Source organism: Copidosoma floridanum, unplaced genomic scaffold (assembly GCF_036245765.1).
Source record: "Copidosoma floridanum isolate Cflo_tuat_1 unplaced genomic scaffold, Cflo_Japanese_pri ptg000013l, whole genome shotgun sequence".
NCBI lineage: Eukaryota > Metazoa > Arthropoda > Insecta > Hymenoptera > Encyrtidae > Copidosoma > Copidosoma floridanum.
This window is the reverse complement of record NW_028321890.1, coordinates 38,538,810-38,562,490: the sequence shown is the minus strand read 5'-3', so window position 1 is coordinate 38,562,490 and position 23,681 is coordinate 38,538,810. Positions and strand designations below refer to the sequence as shown.

The following is a 23,681-nucleotide window of genomic DNA, read 5'->3' as shown; positions in this document are numbered from 1 at the left end:
CACTCGTGTATTTATATTATATATGCGTACGTATGCATTGTTTGCGGGTATTGGTATAAAGACGTGTACTTATTTGAGATGCAAATGAAAGAGAACGATTCGCAAGAAAAAGGTTTAGGTAGGTACATGGAGACAGGCAGAGCTCAAGAACCTACTTATACCCAAGAAACCAGTTCTCGTGTACCTTTCTTTTCGCCACTACATCTATTAATATGTTACTATAATAGTACACCCTAATGTACAAACAGCATCACCAGTCGCGTAAGATGTTTACGTTTTCAAATGTTGATGCATAATAAATCCACCACATCGTTCAGATGGCCGTCTTAAAAAAAAAAAAATAGCATTTTTATTGTTTTATGCTCTGCTGCACATCCGATTAGTGTTTCAACTATATGTATACTATACAGCTTGTTTATTATAGTAATAAGTGACGAAATCATGTAATACGTACATTTTCCATAGAACCTAGATTATTAATTTTTTACTGATGTACTTCACTTAGGAAACATATTAAGTTATCTCTACAAATTCTTTAACGAATGTTTATCGCTCATATTTTTATTGTTGTTGTTGTTGTTGTTATACTTATTTTAATTAATAAGCCTTAAACTTATTGCAAGACACACGCCATTCCAGGAGTCAGGTATATTATTTTTCACCTTTAGTTGAAACTTATTATTCTGCTTCCACTGTAAATACTGTACAATTGACTTTCATTATATTTTGAACAAAATGACATACGTTGTACCTACAATCATCGTGCAAATTTTTGTATCGAATTTTTTCCTATTTAGCTTTTGTACTCTTACAGTACATGTAGCAACATAGTTGTACTTGGGATGGCGTCCTACTTTATTTTCCGTAATAAAAGTAAAATTAAGAAACCAATTACGACTTCTCTTTGTTTTTATTATGAGATTATATTTGCTAAGTCAACATAAGATGAATCTGTAAGTTACATGACTGCGTAATTCATAGCTCAGCAAGTTCAAACTGTGGAAAAAAGGACATACAAAATTAAATTCTTCAGTAAAATATTAAAACACTATCAAGATCTCGTTAAACTATAACTTTGAATTCATCTACTTACACTAAAGGATTTGTTGAAACAAAGTTAAAAGCATTGATCTGTTTGTTCCATGAATGCGGTAATAATAATTTTATTACAATTAACAGTCGAGTATAAAACATTATTACTCACGATAACATTGGCCGAAAATGTGATTATTAATCTACAAGCTTTCAATATTATATTACGATCTAAGCCCGGAAAAGTAAAAAAGTCTTAGATCGTCCGGGTGCGCTTACTTGACAAATTTTTTTGACAAGTTCATAATTATACGCCATCTATTTATCCTAATACCATTCAAAGTTGTTATCAGGAAAATCGTTGAAATTCTTTTCAAAACTAGCTTTCTACTGTCGTTCTAAATAAGTAGTTGAAAAATACTTGTACACAATTGAACAAAATAGGCCTTTCAATAAAATTATTTTTTATTATTTTGGAATATATAATTTACAATAATCTGATATTTTATTCAAACCAACATTATTTTACTCTTTTATGCATAGTATTAACAATGCTGTTTTTTGAATTTTACTTTTTTTTTTTTTTTTTCTTTTTTGAAAATTTCAGTAAAGATTTGAAATAGAATACAACGCATGCAGTTAAAATATTTAAAGAAAATACATAATGCAAGTTTAGTACAACAATTATAAGCAAACTAAACTCGTAATTAAAAAAAAAAAAAAAAAAAAATCGGAATCAACATTTCTACATTAACATGATAATTTTATATTACAAGTATGAAAAAAGTATGAGTACAGTAAAAATGTAAAAAATAAATTTTAAAATTAGTCTTGAATGGCGATATTTTTCATGTCTTAGAGTATACATCAGAAAAGGGAGATGTATTTTACCATCAAGTATTTCATTTTATTTATTTTTTTTTCCATTTCATTTTGATGCAACTCAGATTGTTTTTATCAAGCTATGACCGATTTAGTAAAAAAAAAAATGATAAGAAAACAGATTTTCCAACAATCCTAAACTTCATTGTATACTTGATGATTACTTTTGGTACGATGCAATTTTCACTTCGAGTAAACAGTACGTACAATTGAACATACCTATGTTGCGTTATTTCCGGGTATCATCGGAGAAAAGTAAAAAAGTGGTTTTTCAGCGGGGCTCAACAATGTACCCCAGAATTTGTGAAATAGAACAAACATCTTTCGATGAGATGGTTTTTCGGTGCCCAACTGACATAATATATATATTCATATAAAATTAAAATTGTTCATACCATATAATATTATCTACGATCCATATAATTATTCCCTAGGTAATTTATATATAACCAAGTACGTGTCACAAGTAGTGTTGTACTAGGGATAATAGATACGCGTAAGTATACTTAGGCGTTGAAATACTCGAAGCTGCAGTAAAGATTTTGTTGGGGAAGTGTCGGAGAGTACCTATATGGAGCAGCCATAGGCTGCGGCGACTATGTCTCGGTGGCTACGTCACTGAGGCGACAGCGAGAGCGCGATGCATGGACTAATGAAGACGTGTGTTACATACACAGACCGGGAATGGCCAACCATTGCTCTTGATATCTTCTCTTTTCCTCCCTCCCTCCCTCTTGCCCCTCGCCGAGCCACGATTTTTTTTTCTCTGCTTTTTTTATATCCTTTGGCTCTCCCGCGAGCGAGCGCGCTACGTATATATATATATATATATATATATATGTACCTACTCCGAGCAGAGAAATGACTGCTGCTGCTGCCCAGAACGGCAACAGAAACGGACAAAAAAGCCTCTCTCTCTCTCTCTCTCTCTCTACCGCTTGCTCTGCATCAGTGTGTCGTCTTTTATTCTTTTTCTCCTCTCGTTCGCCTCTTCCCTCCTCTCTCACGCGTCAGAGGACTCGCTTTTTTCAAAGCATGCATCCTCTCGCTTAAAAAACATAACATCTCTAAACTGGTTTTGCTCCCGCAGCGGTGGCTCTCATCCACTCCCCGCTCCTTCCAGCCTCCTCTTCTCGATAACTTTATTACGCGAGAACCGAGCCCATATACATACCTACAACGTACCTACATACATACGTACACCGAGGCAATAGCCAACGAGATGGTACCTATAAAGCCCTCCAACAAACGCTCACAGCTTACCTTACACACACACACACACACACACACACACACACACATCTATACTTATATATATACATAAATCTTTCGCGTTCTGCAGCTGCAACTTACTTTTCGGCTCTCCTATATAAGTATCCTGTATACTGTACTGTGAATATAGATACCCTCTATTGACAATTTACCATTTACACGTGTATAGCTTAGGCACAAGATACTACAAATTTATGCTCAAAATACCATTGCAACAATTACTTCCTGTCAAAACATTTCTAATGCATTAATATTTCATTTATCATAAATTTATGTATTACTTAATTTATAAAATCCACATAGGCAGGCCTCCAAATTTGTTTTTTTTTTTTTTTTTTTTTTTTTTTACATCAGAATAATTTTAATCTTTAAGCAAGCGGAACTCCCAATATATTATAAAGATCAAATAAAAAAAAACAATAATTCACCAGTACAAAATTTCATACAATTTTTCTATTTAACAGCTAGCATTAAGAACGTCCTACCTTATTTTTTTCTCTATTTTATGAATGTGCAACCGCAAAATTTTGTGATCACCAAACCAACTTTGGAAATAACGCAGATATCAAGAAATTAGTGATAATATGTAATAACATAAAATAAACAAAAATGTATTCTTTCCTGGCCCTTATGTGGTATTTAATACTTTAGAAACTTGCATTTCCAATACATTTATTATGGCAAAAAAAGTATTACATATAACCGAACATTTATAATGAAAAATCTACAAACAGTCTGCCTCTCCAACCAAATTTATATCCACCATAAATTTCAAAATTTCCAATAGCTATGTTTTCGTGAATAAGGTAGATATCGTAAAAAGGACAAAAATTTGTAATAACCAAATTTAGAAAAAATCAGATTTTTATTGTATGCAGATTAAATTTTCAATCACTACAATTTTCCTTTTATGGAGCATGTACGACATGCACATACTAAAGCAAGTTAGAGATTAACAAACATATGTGAGGGCAAGAGGCTTTACTCGTCAAATATTATATGAATTCTCATAAAAATTCAAAATCTTAAGAAATTTTATCTTTGTTAAAAGCTCAGATGTATTTATAAATTTGTGATAAGAGAAATTTCGAAAATATAAATATTCATGCTGCATGAGCTTTGCGTACTTCCTACCAAAATTATTATAGCCTAAAATAGTGAATTAGTCATTAAAACCTACCATCAACCATGGCGCTATAGTCAAAGTTTTGAGCTTAAGGAAGTTTAAAAACTTTAAATGGCTATATATTATCTACATAAATGACGTAGATATCGAGAGAAGGACGATACACACGGTATTGTATATAATTGTACAATATAACAGTAGATTATCTACAAAAAAAATATATTTAGGCCATAGGCATAGCTTTCAAGTTGAAATTTTAGACTTTGAAAAATTTTGAAACTTTAAATAGCTTTATCTCCTTAAATAACGTAGATATGGAGAAAATGACGAAAATTGGAGATGACAGAGTTTTCAAAAATTGTCATATTTTACTACCAGAACTGAGTACCTTCTATCATGATAATTTATCATTGATAAATATGCCGTACAGTGCACACACACACACATATATATATATATATATATATATATATATATATATATATATTTATTATAATTGTACAATATAACAGTAAATTATCTATAAAAAAAAAACGTATTCGGGTCATGGACATGTGGATGACATGCATAAATAACTTTTAACATTTAAACCGCTGAAAAAGAGTGTCACCCTCAACGAAATCCGTGTTCAAAATGTTTTCCTCACAGCACACGACATTACGAATGAAATGAGCCCTATCTCAAAGGTGTGCCTCAAAAAAATGGGGGACAAGAACGGGATATTTTTTGTGTGGATGTCCTCATGCAGGTGGTACAGCTGCAGCGCAACATAAATGTACAGCATAAAGAAAATCTGACAATTTTCTCAAGTGTTCCCCAAGCTGTGCAAGAGATCATTGATGGTGTACATACTTATACGTGTAACGAACGAGCAATACCTACATGTATGTATATTTACACAAAATAAGTAGTGTTGGCATGGCTTTCGCCTCTTCTTGTGTAGACTCACAGATGTGGGTATGTATAGGTATTGGTGGCGAACATCAGAGAAGCAAGAGAAGAGAAGCGAGGGGTGGGTGGGGGGGGGGAGGGAAAAAAATAAGAAAAAGAAAAGAGCTCTTCACGAGCAATTTCTCGGCAGAGTGGTTCCTCTCTCTCTTTCTTTCTCCCACTCTTTTGCTTTTGCTCCCCCAGCCAGGAAGGTTCTCGCGATCGTCGTCAGAAATTAAGTTGTTAAAATGCTGCCTGAGGCGTCTTAGGCTTTTCTCTCTCTCTCTCTCTTTTTTTTTTTTTTTCCTTTTCTTCTTCTCCTCTCTTGCTGCGCCGAGGAAAAAAAAAAAAAAAAAAAAAAAAAAAAAAATGCGCGAGAAGGTAATGGCTGCTCACCAGCTCACGGCCGTATATACATCGCACGTGTTTGCACTTAAGCCCCCTTCTCTCCCTGGCGTGCATGCACCGCTCCACGGACTCTGTCAGGCTTCCTTTCCTTCTTAATTCTCTTTCCCTCTCACAAGCCTCTCTGCACCTCCGCGAAACTCTTTCTACCTTCCGTCCGTCCTTCCTTTGAATTCCCGCTTATCGCGAAAGCTTCAACATATTAAGTACTGCACGGCATATCTATATACATATACCCATACATGTAAGTACCTACAGCGAACGGCAAGCGTTGAAGCATCACGTCAAGGAATAAAGGTATTATGGGATTTCCAACAACGAGTGGAGTTTTCAGGGAGCGTCGAGACCAAGTGAGAAAATATTCGGGCTCTGTATGTATTAAGTACTTATGTTTTGCGTGCAGATGGAGAGATCAAGCTAGCATTCCATTTTTTTTTTTTTTTTTTTTTTTTTTTTTTTTTTTTTTTTCAATTTTGTACAGGGTATGGAATGCGTCCTAATTGCTTCTGAACAACAAAACGATTTACCTGTACAATACTTACTTTGAAAGACGAACCAACTACAAGCTTCATTCTCAACTCAAATGTACACATACATTTATACACAAAATTATGAACATCTACGTATATACATATATACATATGTGATGTACTATACGTATATGATGTAAGTAGGTACCTTATTATTTAAAAAAAAAAAATTAATTTTTCAAAATAGTAGACATTAGTGTTTGAATGTCTTTGCGTCAAATTCTTTCAGCACATCAAAATGCGAGAAATCATAGATACGGTATGTTTATTGTTATTTCATACGATTTTTCTTGCCCACTGTGCGGAGGAAAGGGTAACGACATTTTAGGCGCTAAAGCTGCCGGAACTGTGTATTGCATACCCACCAGAAATAAATTAAATAGCAAATGATTGTTTATTGAAAACGACGTATCGTTAATAAATTAATATCAATAGATAATAGTCATAATAATAATACAAATCATTTTACATTGGTGCCAATGACTTTTACACTGTTTCCGTCGTTTTTATAGGTATCAATTACAAATTTGGCATTTCCTCAATTGTGCAGGAAGCCTACTTATTTCTTTAAAGAAAGCGACTTTGAACGCGGTGCGTTTAAAATCATCTCATAGCTCCGGCAGTAAGTAAGTAAATTTACACACCCCTACTTATACAATAAAAAAGTGATACTGGCAACTGGCGCCCCCGAATATGTTGTATGTATGCATCTAAAGTATACACACATACGTATGTATATGTAACATGAACAGCAGCTGATGGTATGTAAGTACATTTACCAGCAAAGGATAAATTAGTACGTGTAGAGCGCATAAAGTATATATAGTTATAAGTACTGACAACGAGAATTTATTGGTACAAGCAGTTTCTTTTAACCTTTAGTGAGATAATTCTTGCCTCAATAGTTATTCTTTTAAAATTTTTCAAACGTTCAATTAATTTTGATGATAATTTTGCACCCATTACATCTTTTTTTTTTCACAATTACAATGATTCGACAAATCTTTCAACTTAAATTCTTTAAAAGCATGCAATATCACTGTATACTTTAATCCTCAATCGAATGATGTTTCGCTATTTTCTCAGTTAAATCATATTAGATCGCATTAATGTGAATTAATTAAATCGCCCGCTAAAACTGGGGTAGTCCGCTGCTCCTGATTGGCTCTTGATCATGTCCTATATATATTTATACATGCGTATATCACACTTTCGTCTTGTTTGGTTATGTATGCTAAAATTAAAAGAGCATGATTGCACGATAAATGTTCACCACTTGCTCGTGAAAGCTTAGATGCAATTTTAAAAGTGTACAAGTGAAAGATGTCTTATAAAAAAAAGTCACTGGCTGAAAAAATTGATAAAATTTTATGTGATACAGCTAAGCCCTTTGTATCAGATGACGAGGCTGAGGAAACAAAGGCCAAGACTGTCGATTACGACAGTGAAAGCGAATTCGACGTCGAAGATTTTAAAGATGAATTCAACAAATCCAATCTTCGAAAGCGAAACTCTAATCTCTTAGAAGAATACGACAAAAGGTAACTATTACCCTAAATTCGAGGTTTTCTCAACTATTGTCCAAATTATCGCTAAAGAGGTTGTTTTACTTGTATTTTTGTATTCTCTTGTAAACGTGTATTTATTCATCGATTTTATAAATAAGTCAATCGTTAAAACTTGACGTGCTTTTTAATTCCAGATACTCGGCTAAAAAAGTTCCTAAAATTAAAATTTTCAATCAGGATGATGATTCTGAAGACAGTGTTGGCCAACAAGCCAATGACTCTAACGATAACATATCAGATGACAATGATGAAACTGCATCGAATAGTGAGTCTGAAAGAAGCAAAGAAGCCATTGATAGTGATGGTTCGGAGGGTGAACAAGAAATCGATGGACCAAGTGATGAAAAACATAGTACCTCTTCTCAAAGAGGTAGCAGCGAAAGCAGTGATGATGATTATGACAAAGAAGAATCTGATTGTGATGGTTTGGATAAAAGTATTGATTTGTCCAATCCTCTTAGAAGGGATCGAGGAACAAAACAGAACAGTATCATCACCGTTACAGGTACAAATTTTAGGGCAGAAATAGAAAAAGGGAATGCTGTTAAAAAACAGTTACAGCTTTGGGAAAATCTTCTGGAGGTGAGAATTAAGTTTCAAAAGTGTTTAGTAGATAGCAATAAATTTCCACAACACGATGTTTATAGTGAATACAGCAAAAATAATCAATTTACAAAAGATAATAAAATATTAAGTGGTAAGCTTAGTAACTTGTTGAGTAATTTGTTGGATTTGCAAAGCAAACTATTAAATCAGTATCCCGAAACAAAAAGTATTCTATCAAAAAATGAAAGGAGCAAAGCTGAAAAAACAAAGCCTAACAATGAGATTGATTCCATGGATGAAGAAATTCCTTCTGACTTTGAAGATGGAGAGAATGAAAGTAAAAAAGGGAGTGAATCAGAAAGTGATGATACAGACGATGAAGCATTGTCTGATAAAGAAGAAGATGAAGAAGTGGAAGCTGAACCACCAAAAAAAAAGATAAAATTTCATAGATTTGAGGGGATTATTGCTAAGAATCACAAAACTTATAAGGAATACAGAAACTCTGTCATACAAAAGTGGAATGATAAGGTACGGATAGCAACAGGTGCAGTATCCAAAGGTTCAAATCAGTCTGCTCTTCAACAAATCGAATTTGTCTTAGCCAATAAAGATAAGTTGAAAAAGAAGACGCAGCTGAAGCGCTCAGAATATGATATAGTAGGTAAAACTGCATATGTCCAGGAGAGCGACGATGGGCGACGTGTGCAAGAGTACGACAGTGAGATATTCGATGATGACGATTTCTATCATCAGCTTCTAAAAGAGCTTATCGAATTTAAATCAATTGATATTCAAGATCCGCTCAAATTGAGCCAACAGTGGGTCCAATTACAGAACATGCGAAGCAAGATGAAACGAAAAATTGACACAAAAGCGACAAAAGGCCGCAGACTGCGTTACAACGTTCATCAGAAACTAGTAAATTTTATGGCACCGATTATGGTAAACGATACTTGGACGGATCATGCCAAAAATGAACTTTACAGTTCCCTATTTGGCAAAGTAAAACCTGCAAGTTAAGAGAGAAAAGTAATATTGCCAAATACTTTGCTGTTGTTTTTTGTCATTGAAATGTCTCGAATTTTGATGATGATATGTAAATATATTTCATAAGAATAAACATATAAATTTTTTCAATTAACAATTAATTATATTATTTTGTATTACTTTCATTGAATTGCAATGCCAAGTATTTTAATACCCATTATTTGAAATACGGAAAAAATGGTAAAAAGGTGCCTTGTAACTAAATTTAAACACACACACACACACAGAGCGATCAGAATTGAATTGAAGATGAGTCGGGTACAAACCTAACATAAATACGAATTAATAGCAGAAATCATAATTTAATTGTTAAAAAAAAAAAAAAAAAATAAGAGAGCTAAACGCGCACATACTCAATGAGCCGAGGTCAGACGGTTTAAGTGGAGAAGATGCTGACAGCTCTCAGCTTACATAGATAAGGCGCATATGCACGTATAGCACGGTTGTGTGGACGGACGTTCAATTATTTTCTACTAATGTAACTATTGTCTCCTTGGCTCTTTTTGTGATGACTCTCTCACTCTTGCGTCACGTTGTTCTGGGAAGGTATTGTCCCGCATCTATAGATTAAATAAGTTCAATTGTTTTTACATTCATTTATTTGTATTTAATCTATTTTTACGATATACATTTTTTGAGGAAAAAAAAAAAATGTTTTTCCGGTACTTCTTTGCTTTTCACAGTTTTTGAGTTTAATCTGCTTACTCATTTCAAACGTCAAGTAAGTAAAAATAGCACGTTTACTGTAGTCAAACTGCTATTTGCAACTTTTTATTACTTCGTTTTTTTCATTTTAAAGAGACATCATGAAATGTGTCTCGAGAGTACAGGACCAGCGGCTCAGCGTAAAAAGTCGGGAAAAATATGCGTGCGAAAGAGACACAAGTAAGTATATGAAATTCAGTCGTAAGTTGGACAAAGTTTACGGCACACGGTACACAAACATGGTATAATTTATAAGTATAATACACCTGGAATGTCGACAGCCCGTTAAAGCACATGCAACAAAAAATTAGAGCAAGTAAGTATACATATATAAGAAAGCCTCAAATGTAATGCTTGCAACAGATTTGAGATACTTTTTCTCCCAGTCAGGTAATGGGTATATACTTACTATTTACCTAAGTACCGATTTCCTTGTTTTTAGGGGTAAGAATACCGCAAGAGAAGTATTTAATTTGCGGATCCACTTTGCCAAAAGTTGCACTATCGCCTCTATTAATTTCACCTACATTTAATATCATGATGCATAAGTAACACACACAACGTGACATAACAAGAGATGTTATGAGAGAGATGCGCTGGAGGATAATTTGTTATATATATATATATATATACCTACCTCTAGAGTTGCGAGCTGTCAATATAAAGTGTATTATCAGCAGCAGCAGCAGCAGCAGCAGCTCGTCTTGACCCTTGAACCGAGTCACGGAGGCGCGCGGGAGACTCGAATCGAGAATAGCTCTCCGATCGTCATTCCCTTAGCGTCGCGCACAGCACAAGTATATATATTATAATATCAGTGTATAGTTCAAGTAAGTGAGAGAGTCCAAAGCCTCGACTTGTTTGACGGGTTAATTAATTATCATCAAAAAAACAAGCGTATAATTAAACGCACAAGTAGGACCCTAATCGTCGTGCGGCGCGCTAATGATCGATCGGGCCTCGGCACCACCAACTCATTGTACAATTGACTCGCATAGGTAAGTTTGACTATTGCGTGCCAAGTTGTTCCGAGATCAGATTAATTAATGATCAGGTAGAAGCGTAGTTTTTTTTTTTGCACCACCATCATCGTCATGGAAACATAGGTTATACAGCTCATTACCAATAACAAAAGTGTGCCAGCAAATGGGATTAGGTAATAATAATAATTATACAAGGAATCATGACTCCTATAAGCATGGCTGATGTCGGTAACGCGCCCGATCGCGACTGCTTGAAATTTGACGCTCAAGTGTCGGTCGCGCGACCGCGAAGGTCTTCTCCCTCTCCTCCTCTTTAACCCTCTGTTCTTCCGCATCAATTACTGTTACTTTTCATCCTCATATTTTTCCTTGCCTAGGTATATACTTACATGCCGATCGCCGTGCAGTTGTTCTAGTTTGGTGCATACTATTGCCCGTAAATTTATTATTACACGGTTGCACAGCATCAAGCAGCGCTGCAAGTGCGCGTCAAGTGAAAAGTGCCCTTGATCAAATATATTTGGACATCAAAGATTCTAACTACTTATATGTTTACTATTATACGTGTTTGCTTACTCGACACCACTGCTACTACTGATTATAATGTTTCTCTTCTCTTACTTATACTTGCTTACTAAGTAGCTTACTACTATATACTAGTTTTTTTATTTTTATTTTTATCTGTCATTCTGCTGCTGTTGTCGTTGTCGCTGCCGCCGCCGACCGACCAACCGACCGATAGGCTACAACTACATACTCCAAAGTTAATAGATGTTCGATGATTTATTTGTTTTTCTTTGATTTCCCCCTTTCGATTTCTATGGTTTTGGCACTTCATTGCGCAATATATATTTGACATACCTATGTACGAACGAGCGTGAACTGCACTTCCCATTGATCATTATACTTGTTGCTTCGCTCGGTAGTTTTTTTCACCCACTGTGAATGACTATGACAATAACACACCCCCCCCCCCCCATTGTTATTGCGGCCCGGTTCCGTAGCCATTTTAAAGTCAGATATGTATGCATACCTATACCACACCACGTTATCGCCCGTGGGCGCCGTGTATAACACTACCAATTAACCCACTATTTTTAATTTGACTAAAAAAAAAGTACAATTTTTACAACAAATTCTATAATGTAACGTTTGTTTGTTTTTCGTTATTATTATCATTATTATTTTTTTTTTTCACTTCTGTACTTAACGAGTACTTATACCTATTGGTTGGAGCAAGGATTTCGATTAAGTATTTACCTATAATATTTATTGCTTTCGTTCTTATTTCCATCGCTGTCTCAAAACAATTAACTTCAGTTATGATGTTAAACGAGAACCTTCACTTCGCGCATTGCATGTGACGTGTCATAAGCATCCACTTCACAGAGCCATGATAAACTGCTGTACCGCGTATTCGATGGTGAGTTTTTTCATTCCCGCTTAGGCGATTTGGCGTTTAAATTTTCGTTTCGCATTCGGAAACGCTCATGTGTCCGGTAGTTAATTTTTGAATTTAATTTTTCACGAAGGGTAAAAAAACAAGGTGTTCGGGGAGATGAATAAAAGAGTCCTTTTTACCCGATGCAGGCTGGTTAAAAAAAATTCCATTGGGTAGATTACACATCAGGGTGGCTTTCGGAAGCAAGAGTGAGAGAAGAGAATAAAAAAAGAAAAAAATGACACATACGTTTGGCTGACACTAACGAGGGCTGATGCAGGGCTCCGATAAGTATTTCTCAATTTAATAACGTCGACCCGAGCACGCGCTAATGATAAATACGCGCGTGGCGATCAGGCTAGACATTCTTTCTCATATTTTTTTTCTTTCCTACATGCCTCACTGCGCATACCCTTTTTTCTTTAGTTTCTTTTTGGTTTTTTTTTCCGTCAGTCTCGACACATCAATAAGCGTTCCGATAAGTTATCTATCATCTGCTACGATAATTTCCATGTCGGTGATTTTTTTTTTTTTTTCCCGTTGACGGGCAAATCGGTCGAGATAGTCATTAATATAGCATGTCAAAGCGACGTCGTAAACGCTTTGGAATAACTGTAAGGAAAAAAAGAGCAATACTATTTTCGGGACATGCGTATCAAACGCTAGATCAAATTGCTGTACAGATTATCATTCTAGTTACTTCAAATGTACAATACAAAGTTTGAGGCACAATGATACAATCGTATCGTTAGGTTTTCAACCCAGCGAAACTTAATTGAAACTCGTATGAGGCGTTACGCTTACGCTCTTTATCAAATTTACCTTTTTTTCTTTCTTTCTTTTTCTCGGCCACACACAGGAACTCAGACAAATATACTGATAATTATAAAAAAAGCCACGAAAAACAATATTCCTGTATGACAGAAAAATCTCGACGTAGCCCCAACAACTCATTTTTGTAGTTTTCCATTGGTACAAGTAATTCGAGTTCTGTGTTTGCACAAGTAATGCATTGACTTCTCTCTTTAATAATAACAAATATCAGTAAAAAATACAAAAAATTATACATCGCAAACGTAAAAAAAGCAAGCCTATCTCAGGACAGTCAGATGCTCGTGTACAGATATCACATGTGTATGTATACACATATAGGAATAACTTACATTATACAATCTCCAGACATACTTAAGAATGACAGATTCTCGATGAACCTTAATTGCTCACTCTATCTCTCTTTCAACGTGTACACACTTAAGCGTTTCCATTATTTTTCCACTTGCTACACACAAAAAAAGCAAAAAATTAAAAATCACAGGTAACAGACCCTTCAAGTGCTATAAGTACATTCCACCATCACTGCGTGGTAGTTTTATATTAAACTTTTTGATTTTAAATATACAAATGTTATGACAAAGCAAAACCACAACATAATCAATGAATGATTTTAAGTCCTCTGATGTAGATTAAAGTATATATTTAACGTCTTGTAAGAAAAGCTGTTTCTCCGTAAATGAAAAAAATTTGGCTAAATAAGCGATGATTAGGAATCAGTGGGAACTAAAAAAATTTTTTTTTTCAATTCCAGTAAACCAGACTGAGCTGTTAATTTTATCAGCAAAGTTAACCCATCAGACAATTTAATTCATAATTGCAAAAAACTAATGGCCCACGGCTATACCCAAACTCGAGAAATTTTGGTCAAAAAAACAGCCTGAACTTAAAATGGCTATATCTCGTTAACTGAAGGAAGTATCGCGAAAATCGAAATAATTTGAAATCAAAAAAATTTAATTTCTATTTTTTTTATTTCGAGTATACCAGGCTATGCTACTCAATTGAAAATTCATTTTATTAGCAAAGTTGACCCATTAGATAATTTCATTTATCTTTGTGATTGGCTCATGGCCCATATCTATACTCAAAATCCGGAAAATTCGGTCGAAGAAACGGAAAAAACTTGGAACGCCTGTATCTCCGTAAATAATGGAGATATCACAAAAAGGACAGTATTTTGAAATCATGAAATTTCTAAAATTTTCGATCGAAAATATTGAATGATTGGCGTTTGTCATTATCTTGGAAATAACTATGGTGACTCTATCATCATTGGTAACACGTACTACGTCCCTTACAAACACGTACGAACCGCAGACTTCACTTAAAAGTCGATATTTTTAAGAAAAAAAAAGGTCAAAACTTTAAATGCCTGTATCTCCGTGAATAATGGAAATATCGCAAAAAGGACGGTATTTTGAAATCAGAAAATTTCTAAAATTTTCGATCGAAAATATTAAATGATTCGCGTTTGTCATTGTCTTAGAGATAATTATGGTGACTCTACCATCGTTGGTAACACGTTCGACGTCCCTTACAAACACGTACGAAGCCCAGAATTAGCTCAATAATCGATATTTCCAAAAAAAAAAAGGTCAAAACTTCAAATGCCTGTAACTCCGTAAATAATGGAGATATCGCAAAAAGGACGGTATTTTGAAATCAAAAAATTTCTAAAATTTTGGATCGAAAATATTTAAAAATTGGCGTTTGTCATTATCTTGGAAATAATTATGGTGACTCTACCATCGTTGGTAACACGTACGACGTCCCTTACAAACACGTACGAAGCCCAGAATTCGCTCAATAATCGGAAATCCCAAAAAAAAAGTTTAAAACTTTAAATGCCCGTATCTCCGTAAATAATGGAGATATCGCAAAAAGGAGGGTATTTCGAAATCAAAAAATTTCTAAAATTTTCGATCGAAAATGTTCAATGATTGACGTTTGTCATTGTCTTGGAAACATCTATGGTGACTCTACCATCGTTGGTAATACGTACTACATCCTTTACAAACACGTACAAAGCCCAGGACTCGCTCAATAATCGATATATCCAAAGAAAAAATTGGTCAAAACTTTAAATGCCCGTATCTCCATGAATAATAGAAATATCGCAAAAAGGACGGTATTTTGAAATCAAAAAATTTCTAAAATTTTGGATCGAAAATATTTAAAAATTGGCGTTTGTCATTATCTTGGAAATAATTATGGTGACTCTACCATCGTTGGTAACACGTACGACGTCCCTTACAAACACGTACGAAGCCCAGAATTCGCTTAATAATCGGAAATCCCAAAAAAAAGGTTTAAAACTTTAAATGCCCGTATCTCCGTAAATAATGGAGATATCGCAATAAGGAGGGTATTTCGAAATCAGAAAATTTCTAAAATTTTCGATCGAAAATATTAAATGATTCGCGTTTGTCATTGTCTTAGAAATAATTATGGTGACTCTACCATCGTTGGTAACACGTTCGACGTCCCTTACAAACACGTACGAAGCCCAGAATTAGCTCAATAATCGATATTTCCAAAAAAAAAGGTCAAAACTTCAAATGCCTGTAACTCCGTAAATAATGGAGATATCGCAAAAAGGACGGTATTTTGAAATTAAAAAATTTCTAAAATTTTCGATTGAAAATGTTCAATGATTGGCGTTTGACATTGTCTTGGAAATAACTATGGGGACTCTACCATCGTTGGTAATACGTACTACGTCCCTTACAAACACGTACAAAGCCCAGGACTCGCTCAATAATCGATATATCCAAAGAAAAAATTGGTCAAAACTTTAAATGCCCGTATCTCCATGAATAATAGAAATATCGCAAAAAGGACGGTATTTTGAAATCAAAAAATTTCTAAAATTTTGGATCGAAAATATTTAAAAATTGGCGTTTGTCATTATCTTGGAAATAATTATGGTGACTCTACCATCGTTGGTAACACGTACGACGTCCCTTACAAACACGTACGAAGCCCAGAATTCGCTTAATAATCGGAAATCCCAAAAAAAAGGTTTAAAACTTTAAATGCCCGTATCTCCGTAAATAATGGAGATATCGCAAAAAGGAGGGTATTTCGAAATCAAAAAATTTCTAAAATTTTCGATCGAAAATGTTCAATGATTGACGTTTGTCATTGTCTTGGAAACATCTATGGTGACTCTACCATCGTTGGTAATACGTACTACATCCTTTACAAACACGTACAAAGCCCAGGACTCGCTCAATAATCGATATATCCAAAAAAAAATTGGTTAAAACTATAAATGCCCGTATCTCCGTAAATAATGGAGATATCGCAAAAAGGACGGTATTTTGAAATCAAAAAATTTCTAAAATTTTGGATCGAAAATATTGAATGATTGGCGTTTGTCATTATCTTGGAAATAACTATGGTGACTCTATCATCATTGGTAACACGTACTACGTCCCTTACAAACACGTACGAACCGCAGACTTCACTTAAAAGTCGATATTTTTAAGAAAAAAAAGGTCAAAACTTTAAATGCCTGTATCTCCGTGAATAATGGAGATATCGCAAAAAGGACGGTATTTTGAAATCAGAAAATTTCTAAAATTTTCGATCGAAAATATTAAATGATTCGCGTTTGTCATTGTCTTAGAGATAATTATGGTGACTCTACCATCGTTGGTAACACGTTCGACGTCCCTTACAAACACGTACGAAGCCCAGAATTAGCTCAATAATCGATATTTCCAAAAAAAAAAGGTCAAAACTTCAAATGCCTGTAACTCCGTAAATAATGGAGATATCGCAAAAAGGACGGTATTTTGAAATCAAAAAATTTCTAAAATTTTGGATCGAAAATGTTCAATGATTGACGTTTGTCATTGTCTTGGAAACATCTATGGTGACTCTACCATCGTTGGTAATACGTACTACATCCTTTACAAACACGTACAAAGCCCAGGACTCGCTCAATAATCGATATATCCAAAAAAAAATTGGTTAAAACTATAAATGCCCGTATCTCCGTAAATAATGGAGATATCGCAAAAAGGACGGTATTTTGAAATCAGAAAATTTCTAAAATTTTCGATCGAAAATATTGAATGATTCGCGTTTCTCATTGTCTTAGAAATAATTATGGTGACTCTACCATCGTTGGTAACACGTTCGACGTCCCTTACAAACACGTACGAAGCCCAGAATTAGCTCAATAATCGATATTTCCAAAAAAAAAAGGTCAAAACTTCAAATGCCTGTAACTCCGTAAATAATGGAGATATCGCAAAAAGGACGGTATTTTGAAATCAAAAAATTTCTAAAATTTTCGATTGAAAATGTTCAATGATTGGCGTTTGACATTGTCTTGGAAATAACTATGGGGACTCTACCATCGTTGGTAATACGTACTACGTCCCTTACAAACACGTACAAAGCCCAGGACTCGCTCAATAATCGATATATCCAAAAAAAAAATTGGTCAAAACTTTGAATGCCCGTATCTCCGTAAATAATGGAGATATCGCAAAAAGGACAGTATTTTAAAATCAAAAAATTTTTAAAATTTTTGATCGAAAATATTAAATGATTCGCGTTTGTCATTGTCTTGGAAACATCTATGGTGACTCTACCATCGTTGGTAATACGTACTACATCCCTTACAAACACGTACAAAGCCCAGGACTCGCTCAATAATCGATATATCCAAAGAAAAAATTGGTCAAAACTTTAAATGCCCGTATCTCCGTGAATAATGGAAATATCGCGAAAAGGACGGTATTTTGAAATCAAAAAATTTCTAAAATTTTGGATCGAAAATATTTAAAAATTTGCGTTTGTCATTATCTTGGAAATAATTATAGTGACTCTACCATCGTTGGTAACACGTACGACGTCCCTTACAAACACGTACGAAGCCCAGAATTCGCTCAATAATCGAAAATCCCAAAAAAAAAATTGGTTAAAACTATAAATGCCCGTATCTCCGTAAATAATGGAGATATCGCAAAAAGGACGGTATTTTGAAATCAAAAAATTTCTAAAATTTTCGATCGAAAATGTTCAATGATTGACGTTTGTCATTGTCTTGGAAACATCTATGGTGACTCTACCATCGTTGGTAATACGTACTACATCCTTTACAAACACGTACAAAGCCCAGGACTCGCTCAATAATCGATATATCCAAAGAAAAAATTGGTCAAAACTTTAAATGCCCGTAACTGCGTAAATAATGGAGATATCGCAAAAAGGACGGTATTTTGAAATCAAAAAATTTCTAAAATTTTCGATTGAAAATGTTCAATGATTGGCGTTTGTCATTATCTTGGAAATAATTATGGTGACTCTACCATCGTTGGTAACACGTAAGACGTCCCTTACAAACACGTACGAAGCCCAGAATTCGCTCAATAATCGAAAATCCCAAAAAAAAAATTGGTTAAAACTATAAATGCCCGTATCTCCGTGAATAATGGAGATATCGCAAAAAGGACGGTATTTTGAAATCAAAAAATTTCTAAAATTTTCGATCGAAAATATTGAATGATTCGCGTTTGTCATTGTCTTAGAAATAATTATGGTGACTCTACCATCGTTAGTAACACGTTCGACGTCCCTTACAAACACGTACGAGGCCAGAATTGGCTCAATAATCGATATTTCCAAAAAAAAAAAGGTCAAAACTTCAAATGCCCGTAACTGCGTAAATAATGGAGATATCGCAAAAAGGACGGTATTTTGAAATCAAAAAATTTCTAAAATTTTCGATTGAAAATGTTCAATGATTGGCGTTTGTCATTATCTTGGAAATAATTATGGTGACTCTACCATCGTTGGTAACACGTACGACGTCCCTTACAAACACGTACGAAGCCCAGAATTCGCTCAATAATCGGAAATCCCAAAAAAAAAGTTTAAAACTTTAAATGCCCGTATCTCCGTAAATAATAGAGATATCGCAAAAAGGAGGGTATTTCGAAATCAAAAAATTTCTAAAATTTTCGTTCGAAAATGTTCAATGATTGACGTTTGTCATTGTCTTGGAAACATCTATGGTGACTCTACCATCGTTGGTAATACGTACTACATCCTTTACAAACACGTACAAAGCCCAGGACTCGCTCAATAATCGATATATCCAAAAAAAAATTGGTTAAAACTATAAATGCCCGTATCGCCGTAAATAATGGAGATATCGCAAAAAGGACGGTATTTTGAAATCAAAAAATTTCTAAAATTTTCGATCGAAAATATTTAATGATTGGCGTTTGTCATTATCTTGGAAATAATTATGGTGACTCTATCATCATTGGTAACACGTACTACGTCCCTTACAGACACGTACGAACCCAAGACTTCACTTAAAAGTCGATATTTTTAAGAAAAAAAAAGGTCAAAACTTTAAATGCCTGTATCTCCGTAAATAATGAAGATATCGCAAAAAAGACGGTATTTTGGAATCGAAAAATTTCTAAAATTTTCGATCAAAAATATTAAATGATTCGCGTTTGTCATTGTATTAGAAATAATTATGGTGACTCTACCATTGTTGGTAACACGTACTACATCCCTTACAAACACGTACAAAGCCCACGACTCGCTCAATAATCAATATATCCAAAAAAAAAATTGGTCAAAACTTTTAATGCCCGTATCTCCGTAAATAATGGAGATATCGCAAAAAGGACAGTATTTTAAAATCAAAAAATTTTTAAAATTTTTGATCGAAAATATTGAATGATTCGCGTTTGTCATTGTCTTGGAAACATCTATGGTGACTCTACCATCGTTGGTAATACGTACTACATCCCTTACAAACACGTACGAAGCCCAGAATTCGCTCAATAATCGATATTTCCAAAAAAAAAAGTTTAAAACTTCAAATGCCCGTATCTCCGTAAATAATGGAGATATCGCAAAAAGGACGGTATTTTGGAATCGAAAAATTTCTAAAATTTTCGATCAAAAATATTAAATGATTCGCGTTTGTCAATGTATTAGAAATAATTATGGTGACTCTACCATCGTTGGTAACACGTACTACATCCCTTACAAACACGTACAAAGCCCACGACTCGCTCAATAATCGATATATCCAAAAAAAAAATTGGTCAAAACTTTTAATGCCCGTATCTCCGTAAATAATGGAGATATCGCAAAAAGGACAGTATTTTAAAATCAAAAAATTTTTAAAATTTTTGATCGAAAATATTGAATGATTCGCGTTTGTCATTGTCTTGGAAACATCTATGGTGACTCTACCATCGTTGGTAATACGTACTACATCCCTTACAAACACGTACAAAGCCCAGGACTCGCTCAATAATCGATATATCAAAAAAAAAAATTGGTCAAAACTTGAAATGCCCGTATCTCCGTAAATAATGGAGATATCGCAAAAAGGACGGTATTTTGAAATCGAAAAATTTCTAAAATTTTTGATCGAAAATATTGAATGATTCGCGTTTGTCATTGTCTTAGAAATAATTATGGTGACTCTACCATCGTTGGTAACACGTTCGACGTCCCTTACAAACACGTACGAAGCCCAGAATTCGCTCAATAATCGATACTTCCAAAAAAAAAAGTTTAAAACTTCAAATGCCCGTATGTCCGTAAATAATGGAGATATCGCAAAAAGGACGGTATTTTGAAATCAAAAAATTTTTAAAATTTTCGATCGAAAATGTTCAATAATTGACGTTTGTCATTGTCTTGGAATCATCTATGGTGACTCTACCATCGTTGGTAATACGTACTACATCCCTTACAAACACGTACAAAGCCCAGGACTCGCTCAATAATCGATATATCCAAAAAAAAAATTGGTCAAAACTTTAAATGCCCATATCTCCGTAAATAATGGAGATATCGCAAAAAGAACGGTATTTTGAAATCAAAAAATTTTTAAAATTTTCGATCGAAAATGTTCAATGATTGACGTTTGTCATTGTCTTGGAAACATCTATGGTGACTCTACCATCGTTGGTAATACGTACTATTACGTACTACATCCCTTACAAACACGTACAAAGCCCAGGACTCGCTCAATAATCGATATATCCAAAAAAAAAATTGGTTAAAACTTTAAATGCCCGTATCTCCGTAAATAATGGAGATATCGCACAAAGGACGGTATTTTGAAATCAAAAAATTTCTAAAATTTTCGATCGAAAATATTGAATGATTCGCGTTTGTCTTTGTCTTAGAAATAATTATGGTGACTCTACCATCGTTGGTAACACGTACGACGTCCCTTACAAACACGTACGAAGCCCAGAATTCGCTCAATAATCGATACTGCCAAAAAAAAAAGTTTAAAACTTTAAATGCCCGTATCTCCGTAAATAATGGAGATATCGCAAAAAGGACGGTATTTTGGAATCAAAAAATTTCTAAAATTTTCGATCGAAAATATTGAATGATTCGCGTTTGTCATTATCTTGGAAATAATTATGGTGACTCTATTATCATTGGTAACACGTACTACGTCCCTTACAGACATGTACGAACCCAAGACTTTACTTAAAAGTCGATATTTTTAAGAAAAAAAAAGGTCAAAACTTTAAATGCCTGTATCTCCGTAAATAATGAAGATATCGCAAAAAGGACGGTATTTTGAAATCAAAAAATTTCTAAAATTTTCGATCGAAAATATTGAATGATTCGCGTTTGTCTTTGTCTTAGAAATAATTATGGTGACTCTACCATCGTTGGTAACACGTACGACGTCCCTTACAAACACGTACGAAGCCCAGAATTCGCTTAATAATCGATACTGCCAAAAAAAAAAGTTTAAAACTTTAAATGCCCGTATCTCCGTAAATAATGGAGATATCGCAAAAAGGACGGTATTTTGAAATCAAAAAATTTCTTAAATTTTCGATCAAAAACATGTAATGATTGGCGTTTGTCATTATCTTGGAAATAATTATGGTGACTCTATCATCATTGGTAACACGTACTACGTCCCTTACAAACACGTACAAAGCCCAGGACTCGCTCAATAATCGATATATCCAAAAAAAAAATTGGTTAAAACTTTAAATGCCCGTATCTCCGTAAATAATGGAGATATCGCACAAAGGACGGTATTTTGAAATCAAAAAATTTCTAAAATTTTCGATCGAAAATATTGAATGATTCGCGTTTGTCTTTGTCTTAGAAATAATTATGGTGACTCTACCATCGTTGGTAACACGTACGACGTCCCTTACAAACACGTACGAAGCCCAGAATTCGCTCAATAATCGATACTGCCAAAAAAAAAAGTTTAAAACTTTAAATGCCCGTATCTCCGTAAATAATGGAGATATTGCAAAAAGGACGGTATTTTGGAATCAAAAAATTTCTAAAATTTTCGATCGAAAATATTGAATGATTCGCGTTTGTCATTATCTTGGAAATAATTATGGTGACTCTATTATCATTGGTAACACGTACTACGTCCCTTACAGACATGTACGAACCCAAGACTTTACTTAAAAGTCGATATTTTTAAGAAAAAAAAAGGTCAAAACTTTAAATGCCTGTATCTCCGTAAATAATGAAGATATCGCAAAAAGGACGGTATTTTGAAATCAAAAAATTTCTAAAATTTTCGATCGAAAATATTGAATGATTCGCGTTTGTCTTTGTCTTAGAAATAATTATGGTGACTCTACCATCGTTGGTAACACGTACGACGTCCCTTACAAACACGTACGAAGCCCAGAATTCGCTTAATAATCGATACTGCCAAAAAAAAAAGTTTAAAACTTTAAATGCCCGTATCTCCGTAAATAATGGAGATATCGCAAAAAGGACGGTATTTTGAAATCAAAAAATTTCTTAAATTTTCGATCAAAAACATGTAATGATTGGCGTTTGTCATTATCTTGGAAATAATTATGGTGACTCTATCATCATTGGTAACACGTACTACGTCCCTTACAGACACGTACGAACCCAAGACTTCACTTAAAAGTCGATATTTTTAAGAAAAAAAAAGGTCAAAACTTCAAATGCCCGTATCTCCGTGAATAATGGAGATATCGCAAGAAGGACGGTATTTTGGAATCAAAAAATTTTTAAAATTTTCGATCGAAAACATGTAATGATTGGCGTTTGTCATTGTCTTAGAAATAATTATGGTGACTCTACCATCGTTGGTAACACGTACGACGTCCCTTACAAACACGTACGAAGCCCAGAATTCGCTCAATAATCGATATATCCAAAAAAAAAATTGGTCAAAACTTTAAATGCCCATATCTCCGTAAATAATGGAGATATCGCAAAAAGAACGGTATTTTGAAATCAAAAAATTTTTAAAATTTTCGATCGAAAATGTTCAATGATTGACGTTTGTCATTGTCTTGGAAACATCTATGGTGACTCTACCATCGTTGGTAATACGTA

The 23,681-nt window shown here is 34.2% G+C and overlaps 2 protein-coding genes across 4 annotated transcripts in view; both read left to right on the top strand.

The window, feature by feature from the left end:
- Positions 1-7,418: 7,418 nt before the first annotated feature.
- On the top strand, positions 7,419-9,434 carry Aatf (Apoptosis antagonizing transcription factor). The gene is made up of 2 exons (XM_014349711.3): positions 7,419-7,718; positions 7,880-9,434. The coding sequence occupies exons 1-2, from the start codon at positions 7,501-7,503 to the stop codon at positions 9,312-9,314; spliced, it is 1,653 nt and encodes a 550-aa protein (XP_014205197.2). The 5' UTR covers positions 7,419-7,500; the 3' UTR covers positions 9,315-9,434.
- Positions 9,435-10,846: 1,412 nt separating this feature from the next.
- The window catches only part of AkhR (Adipokinetic hormone receptor), a 47,645-nt gene continuing 34,810 nt past the window's right edge, over positions 10,847-23,681 (top strand). For 2 of the 3 annotated variants that reach the window (XM_014349744.2, XM_014349741.2), the window contains exon 1: positions 10,847-11,044. The gene's annotated coding sequence lies outside the window, so the exon portion shown is untranslated. The remainder of the gene's footprint in view (positions 11,045-23,681) is intronic. The other variant, XM_014349743.2, reaches the window with a different exon arrangement.